The sequence below is a fragment of the Cyrtonyx montezumae genome, unplaced genomic scaffold (genome assembly GCF_038088225.1).
Source record: "Cyrtonyx montezumae isolate F1298 unplaced genomic scaffold, pur_monq_1.0 scaffold_31, whole genome shotgun sequence".
NCBI lineage: Eukaryota > Metazoa > Chordata > Aves > Galliformes > Odontophoridae > Cyrtonyx > Cyrtonyx montezumae.
This window is the reverse complement of record NW_027072036.1, coordinates 2,864,495-2,891,477: the sequence shown is the minus strand read 5'-3', so window position 1 is coordinate 2,891,477 and position 26,983 is coordinate 2,864,495. Positions and strand designations below refer to the sequence as shown.

Here is a 26,983-nt window from a genome sequence, read left to right as displayed (position 1 = left end):
GCACTGTGTGGATGCTGCTGGGGAAGGTGACTGTCACTGCATGGAGATAGAGATGAGGAACATCACACTGAGCTTGGCAAGGAAGCTGGCCGAGAGCTGGAAGGCAGAAAACAGCATCTCAAGGCACCTCAAGATCATCTTGTTGCTGGAGACAATCAGATGAGGCTGCTAAGTGAGGCCACTCCCATCTCACTGCAAGGTTTATGGCTGTGTTTGGTTGTGGTTGCATTCCTCTCTGATTGTGGATGTTTGCACCTTCCAGGAACACCTCCATCAGTTCATGGCAGAGCAAAGAAGGACAACAGCTCTGTTCCCATCTCTCCAGCTCTGCACGAGTCAGTTTTCTAAACACAAGATGAGAACCAGACTATTTCTATTTCCAAAGAAAGATCCTGGGCCTCCTGGACAACCCATTCCTTATGCAGCTTTTAAAGCCAGGGGCTCCCAGTTTGGGGCTATCCTGGGCTGCTCTGCCCCTAAGAGCTCATCAGGAACCTCTGGGTTTCAGAGAGCATCAGAGAGCTACAATGGGCAATCATCTGTCCCCATGTTTCTTCTCTGTCACATTCTCTCTTCAGATGACAACAGAGACCAATTACAAGGTAGTAACAATCCTTCCTATGTACCCTGTATAACTGTATCTCCACACTTGCCTTTTTCTTAGAGAACCACAGAACTTGGGAAGGAAGGCAAGAACATTTCTCCTGTCCTTTCCTATAGAGAATGGAAAAGCAGCCAGGATATGACCCCACTCTTCCAGTCCCAGCTAAGTGAAACAGCTCAAGGATCATACGTGTGAGATGTAAGTGAATGCAAGGGAAGGCAGGGGCTCTACAACAGCCATACACTATTCTTCCACTTCCTTCGGAGGAAGTTATTCACTCTTAAATGTCATGGGTTACTGCTGGGTCTGGGGTTCATGTTGAGTTCAATGGGCCATGCTAAGAAAGCAGTGTGAGTGTGCATGTGTATGTGCATTTCTTCTCTCTGGGTTCTCCATACCTGACTGACAGCTTCAGGGAGGCTGTGCCCATGGAAGAACGACCCCACACCAGCCCAGCCCCCCCAGTCCCCCCCAGCACTCATCAGCACACTCCCCCCTTCTGTGTTTACAAACTGGAGAAACCCAAATTCTTGTGTTACTGAGAATTTCCGCTCAGCTTTGGATCACATTTTAAGATTCCTCTGTTTTTCTTTCTAAGTAACAAATGTTTGTTTTGCTGAAGAAAAGGGAGCGATTCTGCTCCACTCACACGGGTGTAAATTGGGAGTAATTCCACTGAATTTAAAGGGTAAGAGCCAGGAAAGCCCAGAAGGAGAACACATCCTGCCCATTTCCATGAATTAGAGGTAGCTGTGAGATCTACCAGACAGCAAAGCTGCTTCTCTTCTTAGACCTGACCAAGAACAATGAGCTGTGAGTGCTTTTGGCTTGGTTTCAGTGGGGCAGCTGTAACACTGGTTAGAATTTGGGGCTGACAGCACCGGATGGGAAAAAGTCTTGTGAGCAAGGCCTCATGAGCCTCACAAAGGGTGGCTGGGAAGTACATTTCCAACCTCAGTGTTCCAGTTTGCACACTCACCCAGCTCCGTGCAACTGCAAGATCCACCACATTACTGGCATCCTTTTTCAGACCAATTTCAGTTTGTCCTACAGCAAAATCTCTCACCAGCGTCACTTCTGAAGTGCTCCTGGGACATTGGTGTTGCACTGACATCTGAGGCAATGTTATCTGATTCTTCAAACAGTTCCCAGGTCCTGCTTACAAATTCTTTAGCTCAGATGCACCGACATGAGCCAGCACACCTTTCTCTGCCCTGGCTGTGCAAAGCAGCACTAAGTTCACTTTATTCAGCCAATTGTACTGGTGCTTTTCACTTGGAGCTGCTCAGAGGATGCCATGCAGATGGACCCTTACAAAAAGCACATACTTTCCTAAGGTAGATGCTTGTGGTACTTGATGCTCTCTTCCTTTCCTTAAACACTCTGTTGGAAGCAGCTGGACTTGCACCAGTGTCAGAGGGACGATGGGCTGTGCAGGTTTTGTTCCAACAGTTACAGGTGTCAGAGATAGGAAAGGGCTTTTCCTTTTGAAGGTGCAAAATGGAAGTGGTGAGAACACCGTGTTTCAGACACGCACAGCTTCTATATTGGAGTGTCTGGACATGTTAAAATCTTTTTCACATGGCTTAATGTTTACTGGTGTCAGAGGTGGATAGCCTCAGAGCAGCTGTTTGGCTCATTAGCTCTCAGATATGGAGAATGTTTGTCCTGGGAACAGTATTTATAACGTCCCTCAGCAACAAGAGCCAAGATATTTCAAACCACGGTTTGTAATGGAGCAATCTCCTCCTCCTGTACCCCAGCACAGAGGTTTCTAACTAGTGACTGGGGTGACACTGCAGCAGGGAACACAGCGGGAAAAGTCTATTCCAGATTCTGTAAACCAATGTTGTTTTTAATCTAAATGAAGGTGAACTTCCTTGAGGTGATAGATTGCAGTGTTACACGACCAACGCAGCTGAGAATCCGTCCCCATTCCTCTTTTATGGGAAGGAAGTCTGTGGCATGGGGTAACCACAAAGGACCGCTTGCCAGTGAGCTTCTCTATGTATAAAGGCTCCAAAAAGGTTCAGTGAGGCTTCCAAAGGAACTGCAGGAGCCCGTTCACTCTTCTGACATCAGTCAGGTCTGACCAACAGAAACTTACAGGGCAAGCCAGAGAAGGAAAGGATTTGCTTTGGAACTGGTCACCTTCCTGTGTGTCCCCTTTGTCTTCTTCAGGATTCAGGTATTTAAACTCCAAAGGAGAACTAATTTCAAATAAACTGAGAAGTATCCATTTGGAGATTCTCTGGCAAGTCTCACAGCATCACAGGATTTCTTAAGAAGCTTTTCCAGGGCCCAAGAGCACACATTTTGTTTCCCTGCTGAAAAGCAGCAGCTATTTGACCTTCTGTGCTCAGTGCCCAGCTCCCTTTGCACCACCACCGCATCCCTGGGTGATGCACACACACACAGTCCTGTCTCTTCACCTTAGCCCCACACACCATTAATGTGGCTTTTTAGTTTGTTGGGATCAGATAGGAACACTCCATTTGGGGCGACAGGAGCAGCAGTGAGCTGGAGACCAGAAGGCACGAGAATGATAAAGGAGATAGATCACAAGACACTGTGAGATCCTGGAAAATTCTCAGAAAGGAATAAAAAATGAAGCAGAATGGGAAAACCTGTTTTGAGCCTGTAGTATTTCTGGGGCCCACACGTGGATCTATATCTTTTTACAGCAGAACCTGCCCACAGTGCATCCTTCCTTGTAGATGCCCATCCATAGTAGATTTCCACAGCTGCTTTCTCTCTTGTCTCTCATAAAAAAGGTTTCACCGTGTTGCTGAGATGATTCTGACCCATAAAACATCATTTCAGACAGTGCTCAGAAAATCTAATCACTGTCCAGGCTGCTGCTGTTCGGGTGTCACAGGAACTGTACCGTTATTTCATGCAGACCCAAAGAGTACTAGGTCCCAGGTTTTAATACAGGCAGGCTTTGAATAATGTGTTCATTCTATCACAGAACAGTCAGCGCTGCTTTAGCCCCTGCCTCCTGCAGCTCTTCTGCCCTGAGCTGTGCCTGAAACACTCGTCAGTGTCACAGCCAGAAAGCTGAACTCACAGTGTGGCAGAAAGGGGGAAAAGGATTGCAAGGAAGAGAGCGATGCTGTGAGGCCCCTGCACACTCTGGGAATGTTGAGTTGGCACAGCAGCTGAGTGGAACAAACATCAGCAGAGATGTCAGGAGAAAGGAAGCCTTGTTATGGGCTGAGTCTGGTCCCAGAGGAAGCTACAGTTGCTCCCCCAGGCATTATGAAACCAACAAAAAAGAGATATTCAGACCAACCTTTACATCTCCCCCTCCTCACAGCCCACAGCACAGAAAGGAAGGATGAACTAAGTAAGCTCCAGCACCTACCAAAGGGAATCAGCAGTCCCAGGTCTGTACACGTTGCTCAGGGTTGGTGGCTCTTGCTCTGGAAGCAGTGCCAGCTCTGATGCAGGGTGGCTGTTTGGAGCTGCAGTTCTGCTGTGGCTGTGGTTCTGCATGACAAACACAATCATACAGTAAGTGAAATTACATCTCGGGCTCATTTATAAAAGCACCAACATTTGGGGAAAACTAGGAACTCACACCACTCTGGGCTAAATCTGAACTACAGAGATAATAAATCAGAACAGGCTTCATGCACATACTTTTCAAAAGAAAGTGGTTTACAATACATATTATGCTCTAAAATAAATCTGGAATAAACAAAGTTGACCTCTTGTTTATCTCTGCACTTCCTCATGTGAAAAAAGCCTGCTCAGGGGAGAAGCAGCCCAGCACTGAGCCACCTCAGCACCCTGCTGCACTCCTTGTGCCCCAGCACAGGCATTGCAGGATGCTGTCCTCATCCTGTGTGCGACACAGTTGAGTTTGTGTTTCCAAGTGCTCCTCCCTTTCCTTCCCCAGATGAGATTCACCTTTTCTCCAAACAGAGCACAGCTTTCCTATAAGGCAGCTACAGATCTGCACCAGGAAAGGAAGGCAAGAGGAGCAGGAGTCATTAGCTTGCAGGAAGCACTTGGCATACATTGTCACATTATGAGCACGTGCTCTAAAGAACAAAACTGAATGCTTTAACATGCAAGACTTAACTGCAACATTCACCTTCCTTCTGGAAAGAAGAGAACCTGGCCCTTAGCAGTCCCCAAATAACCTTTTTTGCTGCAGACTTAAGAGTCAGCCTCAGAGCTTGTTGAACATGGCACAGCTCTCGTGCCCAACAAACACCAGAGCTTTCTGCCAGTGACCAAGCATTGAAGACACAAACTGACTCCTTGGTCACAAATACCCAACCACTCACAATGTTTCGATCACTGCTGCAGCCAAGATTCACACTGAGGTCCTCTTAACTCAAAGGCAGAGTGAGAGAGCTTCAACTCAGCCTCCAGATGCACGAGGACGTGTTTCAGCAGGAGATGCCTTACACAGCTTCCATATTCCCACCCACTGTCACCCCTCACTGTCTCTACTTGTTTCTTCGAATAAAAATATGGATATTAAAATTAGATTTCACACTTCTGTTCTTTCCCTTTTTAAACTGGGGTCATTTTCCTGGCTGGGCCATCCCAGAATCAAGCAGAGTTTACAACAGATGCAGGTGGGGAGCACTGCAAAGGCTAAAGCTATAAGCAAGGAGAAAGTGGCTGCACTCTGGAAGTGCATGGCTGCTGTGAGGAAATACCTGTGGAACAAAATCCTTCACCGTGCTAAGCCTGCCCCAGTTTGGAGCTATTTGTTTTGCTCAGGAACTTTAGAGCCTGTCTGCGTGGACCAAGAGCCTTCCACAAAGCAAAATCCCCTCCGGGCTGCTCGTTAGCTTGGACAGATCGCTGTGCTGCAACTCTTGGGTCCTTCCCGACCTCTCTGAATAAAAACAAGCTGAACGCCTTGCATGAAGAAATAATTTTGTTGACAGAAGAAGAAAAACAAACCTGTTAATGTAACTACCACTATTAATAATCTGGAAACATCTAGCCTGACACCGGGGGAAGGCCCACAGGAAGCTGGGAGGCAAGCTCCAGGTCCTTGCGGTTGGCGAGAGTTTCCTGCCTTGTCAGTGCACATTTCCTCTGCCCTGGGGAGGGGCACGGCCAAGGCAGCGGCGATCCTTCTGCTCACTGAGCATCGGCCAAAGCGAGGGCTCCTGATGCTGACAGATGGCGGTTTAGAAACTGAAGCATTGGGAGAGCAGTGCCAAATCAGATACGGGGCCTGGGGGATGCTGCTGGGAGCTCCAGCTCAAAATCATTCTGACTGCTGCTTCCCAGCAGGAACCGCCTCCAGCACGGCACGGCGAGGAGCGTTTGGCACCGCCCGGAGATCCCCGACGGCGCACAGCAGCCCCACTGATCGCTCCCCTGTTCGTGGTGGCCCTCAGGAGGGCTGCAATGGGGCACCAAGTCTGAAGGCTGCGGGATCACGCGCTGCTGCTGGGGGCTGGGGGCTGCCGAGCAGGCTGAGCTGCGTGGCAGGAGCGCGCCGGGGACGTCCCGTGGGCGCACTGTGCTCGTCCAGCAAGAACACGTTCCCATCACGTCCTGTTTCATCAGCAAACTTCTGCAAATCATACCGTGTTCAATTAGAGGCCCACACGTGGATTTAGGAATCTGGGCAATCAGGTTTGTAAATGTTTAGGGCAGGATTTTTCAAAGGCATCTGAAGCTCAGGCTTGTGCGGATCCGTTCTGCAGCGCACGGACCGCAAGGTGCTGCAGGAGCGGCCTCCAATTAGTGCACACGATCTGGGAGGTGGAATCACTTCTTTAGCGTCACTTTATGGATGGGAAAGCCGAGGTACAAATGAGGCAGCATGTTTCCCAAGGCTACATAGCGTGCTGGTGCTTAAGCCAGAAACAGACCCTCCTGCTCCCAGCTCCTGGCTTCTTGCTCTAATTACCAGAAAATTCCTCTCTTCTGTGGCACAGCCAACTGGTTCCAATAATAAATCCAAGCTGTTGCAAAGATCAAGCCCGTTTTTTTCACTGCTTAACCCCCCAAAATATGTGATTTTCAAAACACAGGTTTGGCTTTTCACCAGAGAGGGGATTTGTTTTCCATTATTCATCTGGGTTTTTTTGGGGTTTTTTTTGTGGGTTGTTTTTTTCCTCTTTTTGAAGGCCAAACATTTAATTACTCTGTTCCACATAGAGTTCCGAAGCTAGAAGCACTACAACCATCGTTACCCTATAAATCATTCTACTTACTATAAATACACTTAAGTATTTTTCATTTTGCTGTTCCTGTGACTGAGCACGGCACCTTCAGCAAACCTCAGAATGCTTTCCACAATTGAGAGCTTTGACTCAAATTCCAGAGTCCTTATTTCTGAGAAGCAATGCCTTAAAACAGAATGGTAACATTCCTTGCTTTGTGCCCATAGCAATGCCCATAACCTATGTCTTTTCAGCTCTAGGTTCAGTCAACGTTGGCAAAGATAAGAGTGCCTTATTTTGACACAGACACACTGTTGGAATGGTTTCCTATGTTACCTCTTACAATATGGGAATCAGCCAAATTGGGATAAAAGGCATTTTTTATGCTGTGCCCACCAGAGGTACATCATTACCTTTTGGGAAGAAGCTTTATGAAGCTTCTCCAGAGTTCTGAAGAGCTGCTGAAGGAGTTTTAATGCTGAGTGACTTCCCCAGGCATGCCCAGTAATCAGTGCTGTGAGTGTGGCTGAAAGGCAGATCCACGTACCAAAGAATTCCACTTGTCTCTTCTGAAAAACAGCAGGGCATTATTGCTAGCTTTGCTTTTTCGTTACATGAACCTGGAAACTCTGATTCTGTGGAGGCTGAAGCTCCTCAGATGGACAGAAACAGTGAGATAGTTTTATCACAGAGTTTGTGAGTGTGAAGGCTGATCTGTTGAAAGGAAAAGTGAATGTTAATTACATCCTTCAACTCTGTTTCTCATTCCTTGTTTGGCACAAGTGAAGAATTAACATTGTGGAGAAAGGATGCTTTTGTTAAAGAATCAGATCCTCCAGACTCTTCCCACCTTGGCCAAAGAGATAAAATAGGAGAGCAAAGGAGTGGTTAAAATGACTGAATTCATCCTCCTTCCATCTCTGCTTCCCTGTGGAAGCACTGTTGATAAATCATATGTGCAGTTCCTGGTCAGACTTCTTGATGCAGCTTTAATGACATCTGTGATACACACAGCATTGGAGATAACTGACAAAGATTTGCAGTTCTTTACAAAGGACTTGAACTCTGCATACCTTAATGAGCCTTTATTTCATGTTTCCTTGGGTCTAGAGCCTGGTGCTGAGCTAGCAGGCAGAGCTTCTGAAAGCAGTTGCATTCAAGGAAGCAAAGAGCTTTAGAGTTTGCAAATTGTTCAGAGTGATGAGATCAGAGCTGTGTCACCACACTGCATCTGGTACACAGGATCAGCCTCCTCACCATAAAGAAAATAAAAAGGAAGAGGAGGGGAGGGGAGAGGAGAAAGAAACTAATCATTTTTCCTTGGATGCTTTTGAGCATTAGCTCTCTTTCATCAGAGCCAAAGAATACCTGGAAAACTGTTCAGAGGACTTTGAACCATCAAAGTGGGGCATCAGCTCAACCACCTTTGAATCTTATTTTATACTGTTTTTACTCGCTGTGAGATCAAGATAGGATCTACAGTTTTCATTAATAAGCCTACAACAATTTGTAAATGTTTTATTGACAAAAAATATCCCAGATGTATCACTTTAAGCTGTGTTATATTTATTGCACATAAAAAATGTGCTTGATCAAAATCTAAGACATGCACTTCACTGTATATTTTCTCCTGAATTACTTTAATCACTTTCTGAATCCTAGAAGCCATTCCAAGCTCAAGCTTTTTCTCTATGTATCTTTACTTTTTAATTGTCTTTCATTACCTTAACTATCCCTGACCAAGTTCATTTGTGCTCTCAGCCCATTGGCCGCAGCTGCCTAGAGGAGAGGATGGACTCGGTGCCTGTGAGACCGACAGGGGAGGCTCTAACACAAAAACTTGCAGCACCAAAGGCAGAAAAGCTATTTGAGTCAGTTTCAAACTCAAGCTAAAAGTAGCAGATCCAGATTAAAATCTCTCAGGACAGATTCTCAGGCTCAAACTCATTGACTTTAAAAGCTGACACCATTCGGTGGAGGCACTGAGGGGACCTTAACTCCAGCCAGAGTTCCTGAGAGGTGAATGAGCTCTGAAACTGATGGGATTGGGCCCTTCAAAAGCTGAACTCCTCGAGTGCCCAACACTGACCAGGCTTTCAGGGAGCTCAGGATGACACCTCCAGTGGATTACAGTAAACTTCGATCAGAATTTACTCAGCAATTTTCAGGATCAAGTTCTCAGAGCAAGACATGACAGTATATCTGTCCCAGAAGAGGTGACAAGATGTTTCAGCTACTGATATCCACACAGGACAGATGAATCCCCGTGTCTTTCTGTTATAAGCTGCTCACTCTTTGCCAATTCACAAGTTTTTAAGGGGGAGTAAATTGGTTTTCAAGTAATATTCTCCTTACAGTGTTTTTGCTCTGTCGCAAGGTTAGGTGCATGAACAGTCACTTCAGATATAGGACAGGATATAACATTCTTACCTTCTCCTAGTCCAACACAGTCCTATGATCCTGGCTTCCTTTGGCAGTTTTATTGCTCAATATCCATCTCTATGGATTATCCCAGGAAATTTTAGGGAAAAAAGCAAGTTCTGTATTACTCAGCTGGAAGGAAAAATGGAAAGGAGTTATTAAAGATACTGGACACATTTCATCAAGTGACAAAGAACAAACTATTCACTTTGGGTAGCTGTAAGTTAAGAACGGAACGAGCAACAGCTTCTTGGGCACAGTGAAACAGAGCTCAGTGCTGTCCAAGGGATGAAATGCCATGCTGGAAATTAAACCAACCTTGGAAGACAGCCTCAGCAGGGACTCCAAAGAGGATGAGTATGTACAAGATTAGGTTGCCAGAGACATCCAGGCACAAAAAGTGCTACTTGACAGCTTTATCCATCGGTTTAACAGTGGTGGGTCTTGCTAGCTGTCTTGATTTCATGCCACGCTTTGCAATATTGTAGGAAGGAGTTCGAAAACATGACCTGAGGATGGATCACAAATCAGAATGCAAATCGAGCTGTAAACATGTCTTTTAACCTCACAATTTCTGATGAGGTAATATTCTGCACTACTGCAGAATGATGACAAAAACACAGGTGATACCCAGTATGAAGATAAAGGGCTTTCCCAGTGTCCTGCAAAAACGTCTTAAGAGTCAATATTCATCTGCAGGGAAAAACAGCACGATTACCTTTTCTTCCCACTCCTGGTTGGTTTCACACACTATTCTGGCACGGGGATGCTCCAGGGCAAAGCTTAAGTGAACGTTCACACGTTGCTGCACGAGGAGTTTCCGAGGAATAACTTCTGCCCACATCGGACTTCAGGATGCTCAATCCCGAGAGCGCAAAAGCTCCAGCCAACGAGCCGCGGCCTTCTGCTGCCCTCTGACGGGCTGCCAGCAGCAGAGCAACGTCTGCCGGGACCCAGAAGCCACAGACGCAGCAGCACCGAGGGTTTGGGATGCCCGTGTCGTCATCTGCTCGATTTAAGGCATGCTGCGGTCACTGCTTAACCACAGGCAGTGCTTTAGCAGCTATGCCCCGTGCCTGTGTTTAAATAAGAGGGTACAGAGCTCACAAAAAGCTCCCGCAAATAGAAGTGCTGTGTTTGGCAACGCCGAAATACCAAGCAGCTCTCAGCACTTCCCTGCTCCATCGTAACAGGCGCTCCTCATTGCTCCAGGGGATCAAACTGAGGAAGGGAAGATCCCACTATGCCCAATTCCCTGAGTTTGAACCCCAAAGGCAACACAATGTTATTTGTCTCTTTACCGTATCAACTTAAGGGATATACACTGAGTTTCCATGATATTCCCGCACTGCACAGTCCGGTGTGCTAGAACATGAAGTATTTCTTTTCCTCAATTCAAAAACACAGTTTTTAAGGCAATCCCACAGCTCCACCACCCCTGGGCCCCACCACCCAACCCCACTGCCCCTCAGCCCTGTGCCCATCCCATCCCCTCTACCCCACCTCAGCCCTCACAGGGCTGAGCCCCATCACACACCACAAACCCCCACGCGGAGCTCCAAAATCGCCCTCCTGACGCCGCAACCCCTCACAGAGCCCCAACACCACGCACCCCAACTGCGCTTCACAGAACCACGACACCTCCTCTCGCTCCCTCTGGAGCCCCAAACTCTCCTCACGGAGCCCCAAACCCTCCTCCCGCTTCCCTCAGACAGCCCCAGCCCGCCCCCGCCCTCAGCCCGCCTCCCGCCCGCCCGCCGTCGCTCCTCCTGCCGGCAGGGGGCGCTGCCTCAGCCCTGGGCGCCCGTGGCGGCGGGGGAGTCGCTCTCTCCGCCCGACGGGCGCCGCGGAGGAGGCGGCGGCGGCGGCGGGGCGGCGGAGCCGAGGCGGGAGGCGAAGCCGCGGCCCCGCTGAGCCCGCCCGGGGCCTGCGGGAGCAGTATGGCCGCCAGCCTGTGGATGGGGGACGTGAGTGTCCGGCCGGGACCCGCGCGGGGTATTGTGCGGCGGACAGCGGGGCGGCCTGGGCTGAGGGTGCTGCCGGCGGAGGCGGCCGCGGCTCCGGGCGCTGTGTGACTGACGGCGCCGCGCACTCGCGGGCACTGAGTGACACTCGCGGGCTGAGTGACACTGTGCTCCGACTGACGCGCTCACACCGACTGACACGGCGCGCGCTGACCGACACTCGTGGTCTGACGCACTCTCGTACTCACACTCGTGCACTGACGCACTGATAACGCTGACATGCTGGCACTGACACTCGCGCTTTCAGTCACGCGAACACTTGCACACTCACGCTGGCTGCCACACTTTCTGGCACTCTGATTGACACACACGCTCAGCGCGGCTGACGCGCACGCAGCAGCTGCCACACACCTGTCCCTGCTGCCACAGACCCCATCCCGTGGGCTCCGCGTGGCAGTCACACTCACAGGCAGGCACACAGCCCCCAGCAGCTGTGCTCAGGCTCACTTGTGGTGCTTCCACTCTTGCTGCCTGTGCTCACTGGTGTCAGGCACCGACACGTGCTCACACTTTCATGTCTAGGCTCTTCAGGGCACTTACACCCTCACAAGCTCGTGTGCTCGAGTTCGCAGGCTCTCATGCTTCAGGGGACACACGGAGGCACTTACTGCCTCTACACTTACCCACACAGAGGGTCATATACCATTTGTCTATTGTAAGGACTTCACCTGTCACACCAGCAGGTCATTGCTCTTTGAAATGCACGTGTCCCAGCACCCATCACTTTGCTTTTATGAATCTGTCTCTCGTGGACACACATAGCACAGGATCACACATCCACCTCCTGCTGCTTGCTCGTGTAACAGAGTCCTTTCTGCTTGGCACTCCTCAGCAGTGCATCCACCTCACACACACACACATACAGTGTGGTTGCCTGTTGTCAGACACTCACAGATACACAGATCTACTTGTTCTATCACACACATCATTGAAGGATACACCTGATTCCCAACGGGTAGAAGAGCACTCTAAGATTATCACTACAGGACTGTCTCTCTCACCTCCTTCACCACGTACTCATCCCAAACTGCAGCACCATTTCATGCATTTCAGTTGCTCACACCACACTGACAGCCGCTCTCCAGTGTCTCCATATGCACAGCACTTCACGTACACCCCAACACACACAGTGCTGTTTCTCACATGCACACTGTACCACGGTCAGTGCACCTTGCTGCAGGATATGGGTAGAGGTCTCCCCTTCCAGTGCTGCCCCATGTAACTGCATGGCTATATGAGGCTGTCACAGCTCTGCAGCCCCCTACCCCAGCTTGATGGAGGCTGTGCTGCCTGATGCACAACATCCATCTCTCCTAGCACCTCTCCTACTGTGCCCATGTACTGTTAATGCTGGCCCAACCTCTGTTTGCATACAGAGAAGGAGCTTACCATCACCTTACCCCTACTTACTGGTGAATGCTCAGTTTGTTGCTGTATGTCTCTGAGTGGCTTTTTACCTTCTGTGGAAGCTCTCTGTTCTCTGAAATTCATGCTGTCTCTTGGGTTCCACTTTGCAGACTGTTGAGCCTGGTTCATGCATGCCTGCTGATTTTGAGTGGCATCGACCCTCTTATATGAGTCTACTTTTTGAAGTGTAAGAGTAAAATACTTCTCAATAATGTTTTAACTGCTTAGGGGGACATTGGCACATATATTCTCCTTTTTGTGGAAGCTCTGATCTAACTGATTTTTTTGTTTTTGTAGCTGGAGCCATACATGGATGAAAACTTTGTTTCAAGAGCCTTTGCCACCATGGGAGAGCTTGTACTGAGCGTAAAAATCATTCGAAACAGGTTGACAGGGTAACTGTTCATACTTGTTCTCAATTAACTCTACCACTGCGTCTCTATGCTTGGATTGAACTGTTTGCACTCTACATGGCATCACAGCGGGCTTGTCCATATGAGACCGATTTTCCCTTTCAGCTTTTCACCATTGCTGCCAACAGTATGAGCATGTTGGTGGCAGCAATGGAGAGGACAGTTGCTGACTCTTTGAGCTCCCCATCCATGAACCATCCTGCAGTGCTTCAGCACTCTGTCAGAGCAGCACACGTGTGGCATGCAGTCCATCTGGGGATGCATGTTCTGGGCAGAAGGCTTCAGTGACAAATCTGTTCATTGTCGTAGCACAACTACGTGATGCTAGCAGAGGTGGGAGGCCTAACTTTGTGCATTTGCAATGAGTGACTAAATGAGATGAAGTGCTTTTATGTTCTTGTAAGTGTTGCAGTTCCATTTTTTCAGTTGTTCAAATTTGGGTGGGAATATTTATGGTCAGTGAAAGGAGGAAGTGGAGTAATTGTGATCAAAATTATTTTCTGTGTTCCTGTGCTGTCCCGACTTACTGGTAAGTAGGAGCTATCAGTTAGTGGAGATGCAAGATGACTGTGCTGGGTTCAGCTTGGTAGCTAACGTTGGCACTTTGAAAAGAAATGGCTCTATGAATTACTACTGGGGCAAACATTCTACCAGTTACTAAGAATCTATGATCTTTCCTCAGATGTTTTCAATCTGAAATCTTTTTTCTCTCCTGTCCTTTGTCTGTGTTCAGAATTCCTGCAGGCTATTGCTTTGTAGAATTTGCAGATCTAGCTACTGCAGAGAAGTGTTTACACAAAATCAATGGAAAACCTCTTCCTGGTGCTACACCGGTGAGTAAAGTGAATCAGCAGAAAAGCAAAACTGAAGAAAGAAATAGGGTAGAATGTGTATTTTGAGGAATGATGACAAATACATTAAGTAGCAAACTGGGATTTTTCTTTTCTGTGGATTTAAATTAATGACCATAAAGCTGCCTGTGTTCTTGCTCAGAGAAGTGTTGGAGGATGTTAATTTTGGTGTGGATGTCTGGGTAATTCCCAGGTATAGAAATGCTCTGGTGTGTCTATTTCTGAGCCTTTCTGCTATTACCAAAGTTGGAGCAATGAGAAACCAGAGAAGAACAAAGAAAAAAAAAAGGTTGAATACACATACCACAGTCCTTCAGTCTCTTTCCATTTGTAGTTCCATATAAATCTGTTACAGTTTCTGCATTGTGAGATATACACAAGATGAGCTTTCAAGTTGACAAGTTTTGGTACCTTTGATTTGCAAAAGTGACTTTTAACACTGTATTGTTCTTAGCCCATAGGAAGCTAAAGTTATTCAAACCCATTTACAGTGGAGAAATAACTGGTCTGTTGTATAACTGCAGGACATATCAAATACTTCAAAGCTGGGTGCATGGCAAGAAGAGAAGGAATAGTCACAGAGACTAATTTTAGGGTGTTGACTTGAATGTGTTGTGTGTTAAAGTGGGATGGCTGACACAGCTGCCCATTGTACCCACAGAATTTGGCTGCACTAGCTGGGATGACTGGTTCATAATGAAACTGTGGAATCACCTCTGTTTGTTAACAGATTAAGGTGAACTGGTGCCTGTTTCAGTGCAGTTAGTCCCCTGTGTTGGAAACTGTGGAGTCTGAGTGGTGTTCTGTGAACTGTTTGGTCAACGTTCCCAAGAGGATGGCATCCCCCATTAAAAGGGGTAGATAAGAGGTCTGGAGGTCTTTTTGTCCCATTTAATATGCTCTTACTTTTCAAATAAGAGGCCATGCCTAAGGGAAGGCAGTCTTCCTAGATGCCTTCTGTAGTCACAAAGAGAGAAAGAAAGCAGCTTCTGCTAGAAGGTAATAACTGAAGCTTGGTTTTGGGAGTACTGGCCTTTATCCACAGCTTCATTCAAAGTATGATGTTGTTTAGAGGGGCAATTTATGTAACACGTGGAGATAATATGGATGTAAGACAGAGACCCAGCATGGGCAGCCTAACTCAGTGCACTCAGCAGGCAGTCCAGCTCTTCTCTTCCATTTAGATAGTTTCTGGTTTGCAGAAAACAAAACGTGGCTCACTCTTGTTTTTATTCTTAAATACTGAATCAGTCAAATGAGTAACAGAGAGCTCTGGCTTCTTACTGTCTCTCTTTTACAGAGTTAGTGACAGTTCCTGCATGTGTGGAAATACTTTCAGTTTTCTCAGTGATTTGAAGCCCAAAGTATTGCAGTGAAGAACTAGATCCAAAAGGAAAAGATGAAAGTGCTTCAAAGTGAAATCTCAATTTTGTGTTAGGAGACTTAAGCTTGTAAATGGTCCACGGGAAGAGCTGAGTTCTGCTGCACACCAATGAACACAAGCATGCAAGGAACATGATTATAGCCTAGAGTTAAGTCTTTGCTCTATTTCCCTTTAATTATTCATGCTATTTTTGAGGGAAGAAAATATATAATGCAAGGCACGGGAACACACGAGGCTCTCCTCTGTCTGAAATGTTCTGATCTCTGGGTGATGGACTAACTTGTGTTCTTTATCCAAACCGAATTCTTTGGTGCACTGCATAGCACAGGGAGATGTGTGCTTTGGAAGTCTGTTGGGAGACAGAAAAATTGTTTTGAAGCCATTTTTGCCTTCATACTAGCAAGGGAATCCAGCTTAGTTCTCCCACTGTCTGTGTGAGTTCTGAAACCAGTGTTGTTTTCAAGGAGTGCATCTCCTTGCTTCTTCCTCTGTCAGATCTGTTTTGGAAGGAACTAGCAGACACTGCTGTGCTGTGCAGTGAGCCTGCAGGTCACTGTGGGCTGAGCATCATGTAAGAGTGTGGGATTGAGACCCATGGGATTATGAGGCAGCAGTTCATCAGCTCCTTAGGGCTCATTCAGACCTACGTGTGAGCTGGGCACAAGAGGCTGAACTCTGGTAGGATGGGGGCGGGGTGTCCCAGTGGCACAGATGTATGTTCCTGGGAGACTTGTGTAAAAAATAGAGGGTACATCTTTCAGAGAAAGCTCCAACTCCCCCTCCCTCCCCCCCCCCCCCCCCAAATAAATGAGTGCATCGTGCAGAGCCACATATTTAGCCATACTTCCAGAATCAGGGATTGGTCCCAACTCCCAGTGTGGCAGATTCTGGTTTGTCAGTATTCTGGTAGATGAGACATCGAATGTCCAACTGTGTGTGCTTCATCATAAGACCTTAACATCAGAAGTCATTCAATACTTGCTGTCAGCACCTCAGCCTTCCCACCTTCCATAAAGTGGTACAGTTTTGGTACTGTGTAAGGTTTGCCCATCTTTCACTAGCTTTGTGAAGTGCTGAAATGAAAGCAGACCAAACCCCATGGTGCAGGTCCTTTGCTGCTTTCATTGTTACAGCTGCACTGAAGTGAAGTGAAAATGTTGTCCTAGATACCTGAACTGAATGGCCTGACAGCTCTGAATGTGTCAGTATTTAAAAAAAGTAGATCTATAAAGTAAGCTTATTGAATTTTTCCTGTTTGGATTTACATGGGAACATTTGAATGTATGGATTCATTTTTGCCTTTTTTCAGGCAAAGCGATTTAAATTGAATTATGCAACGTATGGAAAACAGCCTGATAACAGGTAAATGCTCAATATTCAAATCTTAGTTTTGCCTGTTTAATGTCTCTTTATCAATTGTCTTGCAAAGAGCATTCAAAGTATGTAAACCCACGAGAGGTACAGCTAGCAAAGTTGGACGAGGGAGAATTTGTGTGATGCATACAACTCAGTCTTCTTCCATTTTGTCTAGCAGTGCCAGACAACTAAATCCCACAATTAGAAGTGTGGATTGCATTAATCTGTCTTGGAACACACTATAAGTATTTGTGATGCTCTATCATGTTAGGACTTTGTCTGAGGATACATCCCATCATAATACTACGTAGTGCCATGAGTACGTTTGGCACCTAAGGATAGGTGCAGTGGTTTCACAGCACCTGGCTTAACTGGCTGTTGTACCACAGCAGTCAGCAAAGGGAGGGAGAGGTGCTCTGAGTTGCTTTCAGGAGGAGCCCATCCCTCTCCATGGGCAGAGGAAGGCCCACAGTGTCTGTATGGAGTTGGGCAGTGCCCGTGGCTTTCATAATGCCTGGGCAGAAATGCTTACACAGCTGGAGTAATAACAACACAAGATGTTCAGGTAGGTGTGTACTAGGGTGAAAACAACACGGTCCTGGAATTTATGAGGGTTGTGTTAGTCATATCTCAGCGATTATATTTTTAGTTTAGGTAATTATTTATGAATATTAAGAAAAAAAAACCAACTTCAGATTAGAATCAAGGTGTGAGAGATGGGGCCAAGAATGAGATTTACGTTTTGTATCATCCGTGCAGTTCTGTTTGCTCTGGAAGTAGTCACATCCTGCAGATGGTAACACAGCCTGCCTGACTGCAGCAGCTTGCCCCAGGAGTAGCAGAGGGAGGGTCACTTAGACCAGTTTTGTGCTGTACCTTCTGTGTGGCACAGGTTTGTGGGGAGTGTCCTTTCAGATACTGAAACTTTTTAGCATCCGTGTATCCAATTCATGTACGGCAGTGTAAGATCAGGACTTAGGAAATAGCAAACCCATAAATGAGACACTGATGCTTTCTTGACACATTAGAAATTCGCACACAGTACCCAGCTCAGTATGCCTGAAAACTAAAAAATGAAATCATCTTTGAATGCAGAGCAGTATAACATGGATTCATCGTGCTGCTTAATAATTGGAAAAAGCATTGATGATGAAAATGGTCCTTTAATATCAGTTTTCTCTGAAGTCAGGTTTTTGGGCTCATCACACTTTTTGTGCTTAAGAATTTTTCTTCTGATTTCTTTAGTCCAGAATACTCACTTTTTGTGGGAGACCTGACTGCTGACGTGGATGATGGCATGTTGTATGAGTTTTTTGTTAAAGTTTATCCATCGTGTAGAGGTGGAAAAGTTGTTTTGGACCAGGCAGGAGTATCCAAGTAAGTCATCTTTTATTCATTCTTTTCTTTAGCTTCACATTCTAACATAGGAAATATGCAACAAGGAAAGAGGAGTAGTTTAGATTTTAGTGGAATACACACTGCTAAAATTCTTTCAGATAGAACTGTGCTTTTACCGTCTTTGGGTTACTGAGTATATATTCCTATGGAAGCTTTGCAGGTTTTTGTTTCAAATTGGGTAGGGCAAACAAAGCTATGATCTATTAGCAAGGAGTTAGGATCCACCTTGTTCATCTTTACTGAAAATGTCTCATCAAAAATAGATGTCAGAATTGTTCTTTATGTTAATAAAGCGTTTTCTAAATTGGAGAACATGAATTCTTTTTTATTTTCTTAGGAGAGAGACCAGTTGGCTAGCATCCTTGTTTTCAGGACAGAACATGGCTTCAATGAAACACAATATTCTGACACAATAGCTATGAGAATGTGGTGGCAAGACCTAGAATGTGGCTGTAGATCTCCCTCTTTCTCACGTAAGGGTTTCTCACTCTTAGATATGTTGCTTTGAAGGAATATCTGAAGGTGTCTTGTCCGACTTCCCGCTCTGAGCAGAGCTGCTGCCAACACTAGCTCAAGTCAGAGATGAATTATGTAGCCTGGGAAGTCTCCCAGGCTGAGATGATGTAACTTGTCTGGGCAGCCTGTCCCAGTGCTGCATAGCTCTCTATGAAGAAGTTGTGCTACATAACTTAAAAAGTCTTCCTGACATCCAACCTGAACCTCTTGCAGAGCTGCTCAGTCACTCTCAGGCTGTTAAGTACTTGTGCTGTTTCTGCCTCCTCTCCTGAGGCCGGCTGTGCCCTCCTCCATTCCTGCTCTGCTCTGCAGTATAGTGATGGGTGATGTACTCTGGGCCGTCAAGTGGGCTTTGGGAACAGTTCCTCAGTGCAGACCTCAGGGAAAGGCAGCCTTTGTTCCCTTGGGATGTGGGGAAAGGGCAGTGACTCCAGTTGGTCGCTGGGAGAACAGTCTGATCTCACCCAGTATTGCTACTCAAGGCTGAGGCAACTACTAGTGCCAGGGTGATGGGAGAATGGATGTTGGTGTTTGTGGATGTGCCCCATGAAGCCCTGAGCTTGCAAGGGTTCAGCAACCCAGCACCTGCTGTCCAAGCAAGAAAGGAGCCTGGAGCCTCATGCTGTAGTGCTGTGCCTGCTTCCTTGCTTTCTGCCATGGGTGCAGGCTGGGGGGCTTCTTTTAACTGCTGGGACAAGGCAGAATGTCCGCCAGGGAGATTCTGACTCCAGCAGAAGGATTTTGGGGGGATTTTTGGTGTGCTTGGGTGTTTTAGTTTGCCTTAGGGTTTTCTGCTTTGTTCTGCTTGGAGGTACTTTTTTATTTTTTGTATTTTGTTACAGATGTGGTTCTTTTTTTTTCTTTCTTTCTTTCTTTTTCCTGTATTAAAACCTGCTGATACAAAACTAAGCATATGGAAATGTTCTCCTCTGCCTTGCTGCAGCCAGCTATCCATACCTACACCCTGTATCTGGCTCTTTGTCCACCTCTCATTCAGAGCTGGCAGTATTCCTGGTTTCACTTGCACACTCCTGTTCCCAGCTGAAAGCTGCTGCAGCCTTTGTAACTGAGTAGAAACTTACACACTGCTATGTGTGGACAACCAGAACTGCCTTAGATGTTGACTTAATGCTGGTTTGATTTGCCACTGTGCTTTCACAGAGGGTAAGTTGAACTAAGGCAACCAATTTGAAACACAGTGTATACTCATGTAGAGTTTTACTCCTGCTTAATTATCCACTTGGTACAGAGACAAGCCTGAGCTTTGATTTGGGCTCCTTTATATGGGGAGTGTACACGTAAATAAATATCCAGATTTGTATTTATAGCTTGCTGTGCATGGTATTGCATTTTATGGGGCACCGACTGCTCTGTAATAACTTCCAGTGTGGATACAGTGTGAGTGCTTCGTGATGGCACTTTCAAAACCATTGTGTGCATTACTTTGCATTTAATTGTTCCCACAGAATGGATAATGTGCTGTGAATTCACACCCTTGCTCAGGGCTCTTTCTTTTCCTGGGTAGCCAAGCACCTCCCATAGTGTTTCCTTTACCCAGGTGGATTCCTCTTCCCCTCCCAACCTAAGTCTTTGATCTTTGTGCTGCGTGAGAGGCCCATCCCAAGCTGGGATCCTGGCACTGCCCTCTGGCTGCTGTTGCATTGCTTCTGACTCAGTGCAGCATCACGTCCCACACAAAGGACTTTTGGGATCGGGATGGGGGGTGGGAGTTAGTGGGGTCGGTCTGGCTGACATAGGCTGTGCTGTAGGAGGGTTTGCTGGCTGAACGCTGCTGCTCGAGTTGTGCTATCAGAACAAGTTTTAGCAACTGGGTTTTAAGAGCTCAGTGGAGAATGCTGATGGGGCAGGTAGTTGTTAGGAGTGACAGAAAGTCAAATTGGTGTTTTCCTGTCCAGAAAAGGACTTGATTAAAAAGCACATCTCAGTGGATCCTGCAGAAAAGCAGCACTGTTCTTCACCTGGGGCAGCTGTAGGTGCAGTGGTGATGCCTTTGTCTTGTCGGTCCTGAGCTCACTTGCATCTGTTCAGATTAGCTGTACTCTCCCAGTATGGAGCTGAGGTTTGAGGCTTTGCTGTCTGTTGGTGCACTTTGACATGTCTCGTGTCAGCTCACTTCGAGCTCCCTGGGATCTGCTGGTGGAAGACATGCCTTACTTCTCTGCAGCCCTTGGAAGTGCTGCTGAAGCCAAGATCTGAGAGTTCAAGCTCTCTGCAAAGAAAGCAGAGCAGCTGGAAGAGGGGATCTCAACTGAAAGCCCGGGTGGAAGCGATCCATTACTGTACTTTGCAAAGCCAGTTTAGATTTCACCAAAAAAAAACCCAAAACAAAAAAGCAGCGAGTCTTAGTTTGCTTCTGCTGATACCAATTCTGCCGTATCTCCACAGAGGTTATGGGTTCGTGAAGTTCACAGATGAACTGGAGCAGAAAAGAGCGCTGACAGAGTGCCAAGGAGCAGTGGGGTTGGGCTCCAAACCTGTGCGCTTGAGTGTGGCTATACCGAGAGCGTGAGTATGAGAGCACCCAGCTGCCCGTGGAGGAGCACCGTGGGGAATCACACTGCTTGTAAATGTCTCCTGGTGCTTTGGGTGCCTATCCCGGGTGTTTCCATCACGAAGTAAAGGAATGCACACAAATGCAGTGAAGCAGCTAGAATATGAGTGCACAGGCATCAGCATTTGTGATGTTGGTTCGAGACTGAACTTCTTACACTGTTTTTAATTATATAAATGCTTAAATGCACACACACACACACACACACACTGTGTTTAAATATGGTTGTTTTAAAAGTATATGTTCCTGTGCGTTCAATTGAAATAGTCTGAGTCTTCTTATTGACTCCTGGATAGCAAAGCTCAATTACCTTGTTCATTCTATTACAATGTCTGCTAAATATAAAACCTGGGGCAGGGATTAACTTTTTTTTCTGTGTTTGTTCAGAACCTGATACAATGAGATCCTGCTCTGACTTGGGGCTCGTAGCACTAGGGTAATACGAATAATAGTTATTGCTCCCTATTTGAATAATATGTAGATTTTCAGTGACTTCGGAAGCTTTGGGGGGGATGAGGAAGAGAAAAGGGGATGTATTGTGGTGAGAAGACGGATGTTTCCCTCTGCCTGCTTCTCACTGATGTCATCATTAGGTGTAGCTTTGTGCATAACGCGTTCTCATTTTCAAGCAACATTTGTCATCTCATCTCAAATCTCAGTGGTGGGATTCCCTATTTCTTGGAAACGCTGTCTCTTTATGGCAAGGAATGAGGATTTCAGTTAGCTCACAGGTTGTTCAAGGTTAATTTTTAATTATCTTTTATTTAAGAACTCTTTATTTGCATCGAAGGTCATCCAGTGAAGTGAGGGGGGGACAATCAGTAGTTGTTCAGGCTTCTGTATGGCAGCAGCAGAAGGGAGAGGTTTTGAGCCTTTCTCACTAAAAGAAACCCCAGTCCTTCTGCAAGGCTCCGAGGCATTAACTCTTCCTGAGAATCAAGGCTCAGAATCTTGCCTCCAGAAGCTGCAGAATACTTCATCTCATTTATCAGAAGGAAAAAGGGCCCCAAAAATCTGGATTGTGGTTCAGGATATTCTGAACTGAGGCTTGTAGTCCCAGACTGTTCCCTTTCCAAAGCTAGGAGGTGATCCTAAATCACTCATAAAGAATCAAAGCAATGCTTGTAAATGAAGATGAATATGGTACAGGAAGGAGGTTTAAATATAAACCACTTATTTCTTTCTGCATATGTATGTGAATGATAAAGATTTCTTCATTAAATAGTGAGAGCATTTTAAAGGCTGAATTGTGCATGATAGATGGAAGCCTGTTATATACCATACTGTACCTTCAACTATTCCACTTCTGCTTTTTCATAACTGTTCTGCATTATGTGTAACTTACTCCTGCATTATTTTTTTAAGTAACCGTACGAAACCAACGGAGTACAATCAGATGTACAACTATAACTATAACCAATATTACCAACAGTACCACAGTTACTACGCTCAGTGGGGCTACGACCAGAACACGGGCAGCTACAGCTACAGCTACCCCCAGTATGGCTACACACAGAGCACAATGCAGGTAGGACAGCACACACAGCTCGCCCTGCAGTGACTGCCAGCACAAAAACACAGAGCAAATGGCAGATGGGATGGGTGCATGTTACCTGCAAGCTCTGCTGTCTCAGCATAGCTCCTTAGTGAGGAGGCAGAACTGCTCAGCAGCACCTGGCTTGCACTGTTGTCTTTTGAGGGGGTTATTGCTAGGACCAGGTGTGGGTACAAGGGGGCTCTAACTACAGTTGTCATGGTGGAAGGCTTCTAGAATCCTTCGTAAGCTTGTTTTAGCAGCTAAACAGATCAAGACAGCCACACACTGCCATTTCAAGAACTACTGCCTCTTCTTAGGATGGAGCCTGGCAGGAGGGGGGCAGAGGGCTTGAGTGTGTAGTCACTCAGATTTAAAAGTCAGAGTATGACAGTTGTAATCAGCAGTTGATGTTTTTGTTTTTTTAATATTATTGTCTGCCACCCTAAAGGTTTCTTTGTCCTTACAGACATATGAAGAAGTTGGTGAGGATGCATTGGAAGGTATGTTTCTTGAATTCTTTGTGTTTCCTTGGTACTGATTGGAGATAGCCTTTCTCAAACTGGCCTTTAGAATCAGAGTACAGTGTACCTTTGTCTGAGTAAATAAAATAGAATATCCCATCTCTGTGAGATCTGCTAGGGTTGGGGTAGTCAGGTCATGATGATGATCTGGGGCTTCCTCCGCATTACTGTGATGAAACTGACGTGTTTATGGGGTGTGGATCTTTTCTAACCCATTTCATAGAGTGACTCAGATTGGGAAGGACTTTCGAGATCATCGAGCCCAACTGCAACCAAACCATGGTGCCCTAACTCTTACAACACACCTCTAAATCACGTCCCTGAGCACCTCATCCAGACAGGTTTTAAACACATCCAGGGATGGTGAGCCAGCCACCTCCATGAGGAGCCTATCCCAGTGCTTAGCGGCCCTTTCTGTAAGGAAGTTTTCCCTTACATCCAACGTAAACCTCCCCTGGTGCAACCTGAGGCCGTGTCCCCTCGTCCTGTCACTGTCACCAGTGAGAAGAGACCAACCCCTCTCTCACTGCAGTCTCCTTTCAGGAATTTGAAGAGGGCAGTGATGTCTCTCCTCAGCCTCCTCTTCATCTTCTTTAACGCAGAACCTGTTTGTTTTCTCCCTTAGATCCAACACCTCAATTGGACATCCATGAAGCAAATAAACAGTTCATGGAGCAGAGCGAAGAGCTCTATGATGCCTTGATGGACTGTCACTGGCAGCCCTTGGACACTGTCTCATCAGAGATCCCAGCCACGTCATAGCCTCGTTGCTGAGGCACTGTGTGACGAATCCGCCGGTGCGCTGTGTTACACTGCAGCTGGATCCTGCAGGAGTGAGGGGTGGCCCTTTCCCACTCAGGTCTGTTCCTGGAGGTACAGGAGGAGCGTGGTGTTTCCTGTACAGCGTGAGTCCCGTGGGAGCATCACTTCTGGTCACAGTGGAGGTTACAACTGTAGCGGTTTTATTCCTTTTGTCTTGAAGTGAACTCTTAAAACGACTTGTAATTTATACACCTCCGACAAGATGCCGCAGGGGAAAGACTACTCCAGCACACAATAAAAAAGTTGGTCTTTCAAGTCAGATTACCCATTGCTTTTTGGTTCGTGCCCCCCCCCCTTCTGTTTTGCTGCCCACTGAACTGTCGTTAGTCATACGATCCAACTCTTGGCAATGTGTTGGTTTGGTTTTGAAGAGTCACTGTCAGATAACACTAAAACGTCTCAAAAGCTTTCTGGTGACTGGGTGAAGTTGCTGGAAGTTGAGTATGGGAAGGAATCGTGTGGATGAAAGCCTGTGTTCTGCTTAATCTAAGCTGTGATGAACCAGCACGTTTATAGCTTGGTGTTCCTAAGCATTTTGGAGAGCAAAGGCAGAAAGGAGTGTGAGAAAACTGCTACAGACTGCTGCCTTCTGCTTGGTGGTCTCCAGCACATCTGGCTTGCCTCTCCATCTGTGTGTGAGGAAAGAGTTCCCCACCAGCCAAGGAGTTAAGCACTTCTACCAGCGACCTTGTTCACGTGTCACTGGATGCACGATGCCTTTTCCATTGCAGACAGGCCCTGATCGTGTTAAGGTTTCACAATGTCTTCCATTGTCAGAGTAAATATGGTGAAACTGAAGATCTTGTAGCAAAAACGGGTCAGAGCAATCAGTGTATTGTGCAACAAACTGTTGCTGGCTAAAAAAGTGGTTTTCTACTGAATGTTGTATAAGCTGGATGGACAAGCAATATGTAGAAGTGAATATTACGTTGCTTTGGAGGTGAAAGCAAAAACGATAGCACTTATGTACATGTTATAAGCCCTTCTCAGGCTTTTGTGCCTTAAACTCTTTGAGAAATAGGAAGAGATGAACTACCTGTATTAAATGTCTGTCCAAGAAATTGGTAGCTGAGATTGCTCATGCACGGCATTAAGTTGCCTCCCTCCCTCCCCATATGGATGCAGAGATTTGCCACGAAATTGAAATACTTTCATAAAGCCTACTTCTGCTACACCTCTGTCTGTTTGTGATGTATTTGTCAGTCTGTGGTCATCTCTATCCCCTGCAGTGGTGGACGTGGCTGTGAGTGAGGGTAATGTTGCCCTGGGCTGTGTTTAGCATCTTTCTGGTGTGCTGAGAGGACTCTGCATCCTCATCAGCTGCGAACTGTTATCTCCCACTGAGCTTTTGGCAGCACAGCGGACTGGAAACAGTGTTCTGACCTTCGGTTGTTCTGAACTGAAGGAAATGACCGATGCTGCCGTGTGCTGGTCACACTGCAGGGGCAGCACTGAGAGCTCCTTCCCTTCAGTGAAGCTGCTCGACGGTGCCGGGTGCTAAAAGTGATGTTGCTCTACTCGAGAAGATCTTGTTCAGTACAGTGGCACTTCAGAGGTGATGTAGAGGTTTCGACGCTCTGCTCTTACACATTTTCTACAACAGTGCTGCTCTGTGTGCCCCTCATTCTCTTCTTGACCTGCCCCCCCCCCCCCATTTCACCTTTCATTATACAGCTCCTCCTGATTGAAGCCACGCTTCCTTTACCAACAGAAACGTGTGCTGCTGTCGGAAGGCTGCCCAGCACTGCTGTCCCGTTTAACATTCCCTAACGCACAGATCAACCATACCCTGTGAAGCTCTGTGTTGCACACTGCTGACTCCTGGTGGAGAGCAAAGGGCAGCCAGGCTGTCTGAAGGGCGGTGGGGCAGAGCAGCACCCCTCGCAGGCGGTTGCCCACGGGCAAAATCGTTTTGCTGTCTTCTTTTAGTCCCGTGGCAGAGAGAATGTTGGGCATGATTAATCTGATCCATCATCAGTGGCATCCCCAGGCTTCTGGGGTAGCTGTGTGTGCACAGGATCAGGAAGATGCCAGGGCTTTAGGAGAACACATCCGTGTCTTACAGCCATGTCAAAGCTGGGAATTACCTTAGGGAGAAACTGCTCCCACTCGGAGAGCTGGGGTGAGTGAAGAAGGAGGCAGTGTGTACTCTGTACCTTACTGTGGGTGGGAGGGGTGCAGTTCCAGGCTTGGTGACACAAGGAAGCACCCTCCATAGCAAAAGGAGCATTGTAGATGTGGGGTTTTAATCTCTGCCATCCTCTTGGGGTTGTTTGTGAGAATCTCAGCCAACACTGCTGAGCTGGTAATCTCACCGTGCTCCTGCCCACACGTCATTTATCTCCATGCTCCTTTCCAGCTCCTGGCTGCTATTGCAGCACCTGCAGCAGGGGAGGCACTTTGATGTGGAGCTACAAAGCAGGCGGTCACCTGCACTTGTGGTGTTTATTTTGGGATCCCAGTTTAAGAGAGCGTGGGAGAAACACTCATGGATGGCTGAAGGAAAAGCCCTAATTAACTTCCACACAGTGCCACATGAGATGAAAAGCAAGGACTCCGTGCAGCAAGATGAATTCTGCTTTTATCTTTATGTGCTGGAGGCAAGAAATGCAAGGCAGGTGGTACCACAGCTCACTGGGATTGCGCCGTCCTTGAAAGCTGCATCTCAGCCTGGGACGGACTGAAGCGTTCTGCCTTAAGCACTCACCCACAGCTGCAGCATTCTGACGTTTCTGGGCCGAAACACAACAATCTGATCTGGGTCATCCTTCACACTGCAGGAGATCCCAGAGGCTGAAAGCGCAGATTATCTTCTTTTCTCCAGGCTGCACAAGCCCAGCTCCCTCAGCCTGTGCTCACAGGGGAGGTGCTCCAGCCCTCTGAGCATCTCTGTGCCGCTCCTCTGGACCCTCTCCAACAGCTCCCTGTCAAGTGTGTGTGGGGGGGGGGGCTCCGCACCCGGAACTACGACTCCCAGGATGCACCGCGGGAGCGCCCGTCCGCAGCAG

General features: G+C 47.0%; 2 protein-coding genes across 3 annotated transcripts in view; one reads left to right on the top strand and one right to left on the bottom strand.

Annotated features, from left to right (window-relative positions):
• The window catches only part of EPB41 (erythrocyte membrane protein band 4.1), a 200,162-nt gene that overhangs the window by 81,432 nt on the left and 91,747 nt on the right, over positions 1–26,983 (bottom strand). The window lies entirely within an intron of this gene.
• Positions 11,017–24,072, top strand: TRNAU1AP (tRNA selenocysteine 1 associated protein 1). 2 transcript variants are annotated; one of them, XM_065744348.1, is made up of 10 exons: positions 11,056–11,141; positions 12,716–12,792; positions 12,903–13,000; positions 13,752–13,851; positions 16,563–16,615; positions 17,855–17,986; positions 20,930–21,049; positions 22,461–22,623; positions 23,099–23,132; positions 23,779–24,072. In XM_065744348.1, exons 3-10 carry the CDS (start codon positions 12,915–12,917, stop codon positions 23,913–23,915), a joined length of 825 nt encoding a protein of 274 aa, XP_065600420.1. In that variant the 5' UTR covers positions 11,056–11,141; positions 12,716–12,792; positions 12,903–12,914; the 3' UTR covers positions 23,916–24,072. The 2 variants fall into 2 exon arrangements, with proteins under 2 accessions (XP_065600419.1, XP_065600420.1); XM_065744347.1 differs by lacking the exon at positions 12,716–12,792 and having other exon boundaries at positions 11,017–11,141.

Coding starts and splice junctions, on each gene's coding strand:
- TRNAU1AP (XM_065744347.1), top strand. CDS start 11,115: ATGGCCGCCAGCCTGTGGATGGGGGAC. Junction 13,852..16,562: donor CTCTTCCTGGTGCTACACCG/GTGAGTAAAGTG, acceptor GCCTTTTTTCAG/GCAAAGCGATTTAAATTGAA. Junction 17,987..20,929: donor GACCAGGCAGGAGTATCCAA/GTAAGTCATCTT, acceptor GTATCTCCACAG/AGGTTATGGGTTCGTGAAGT.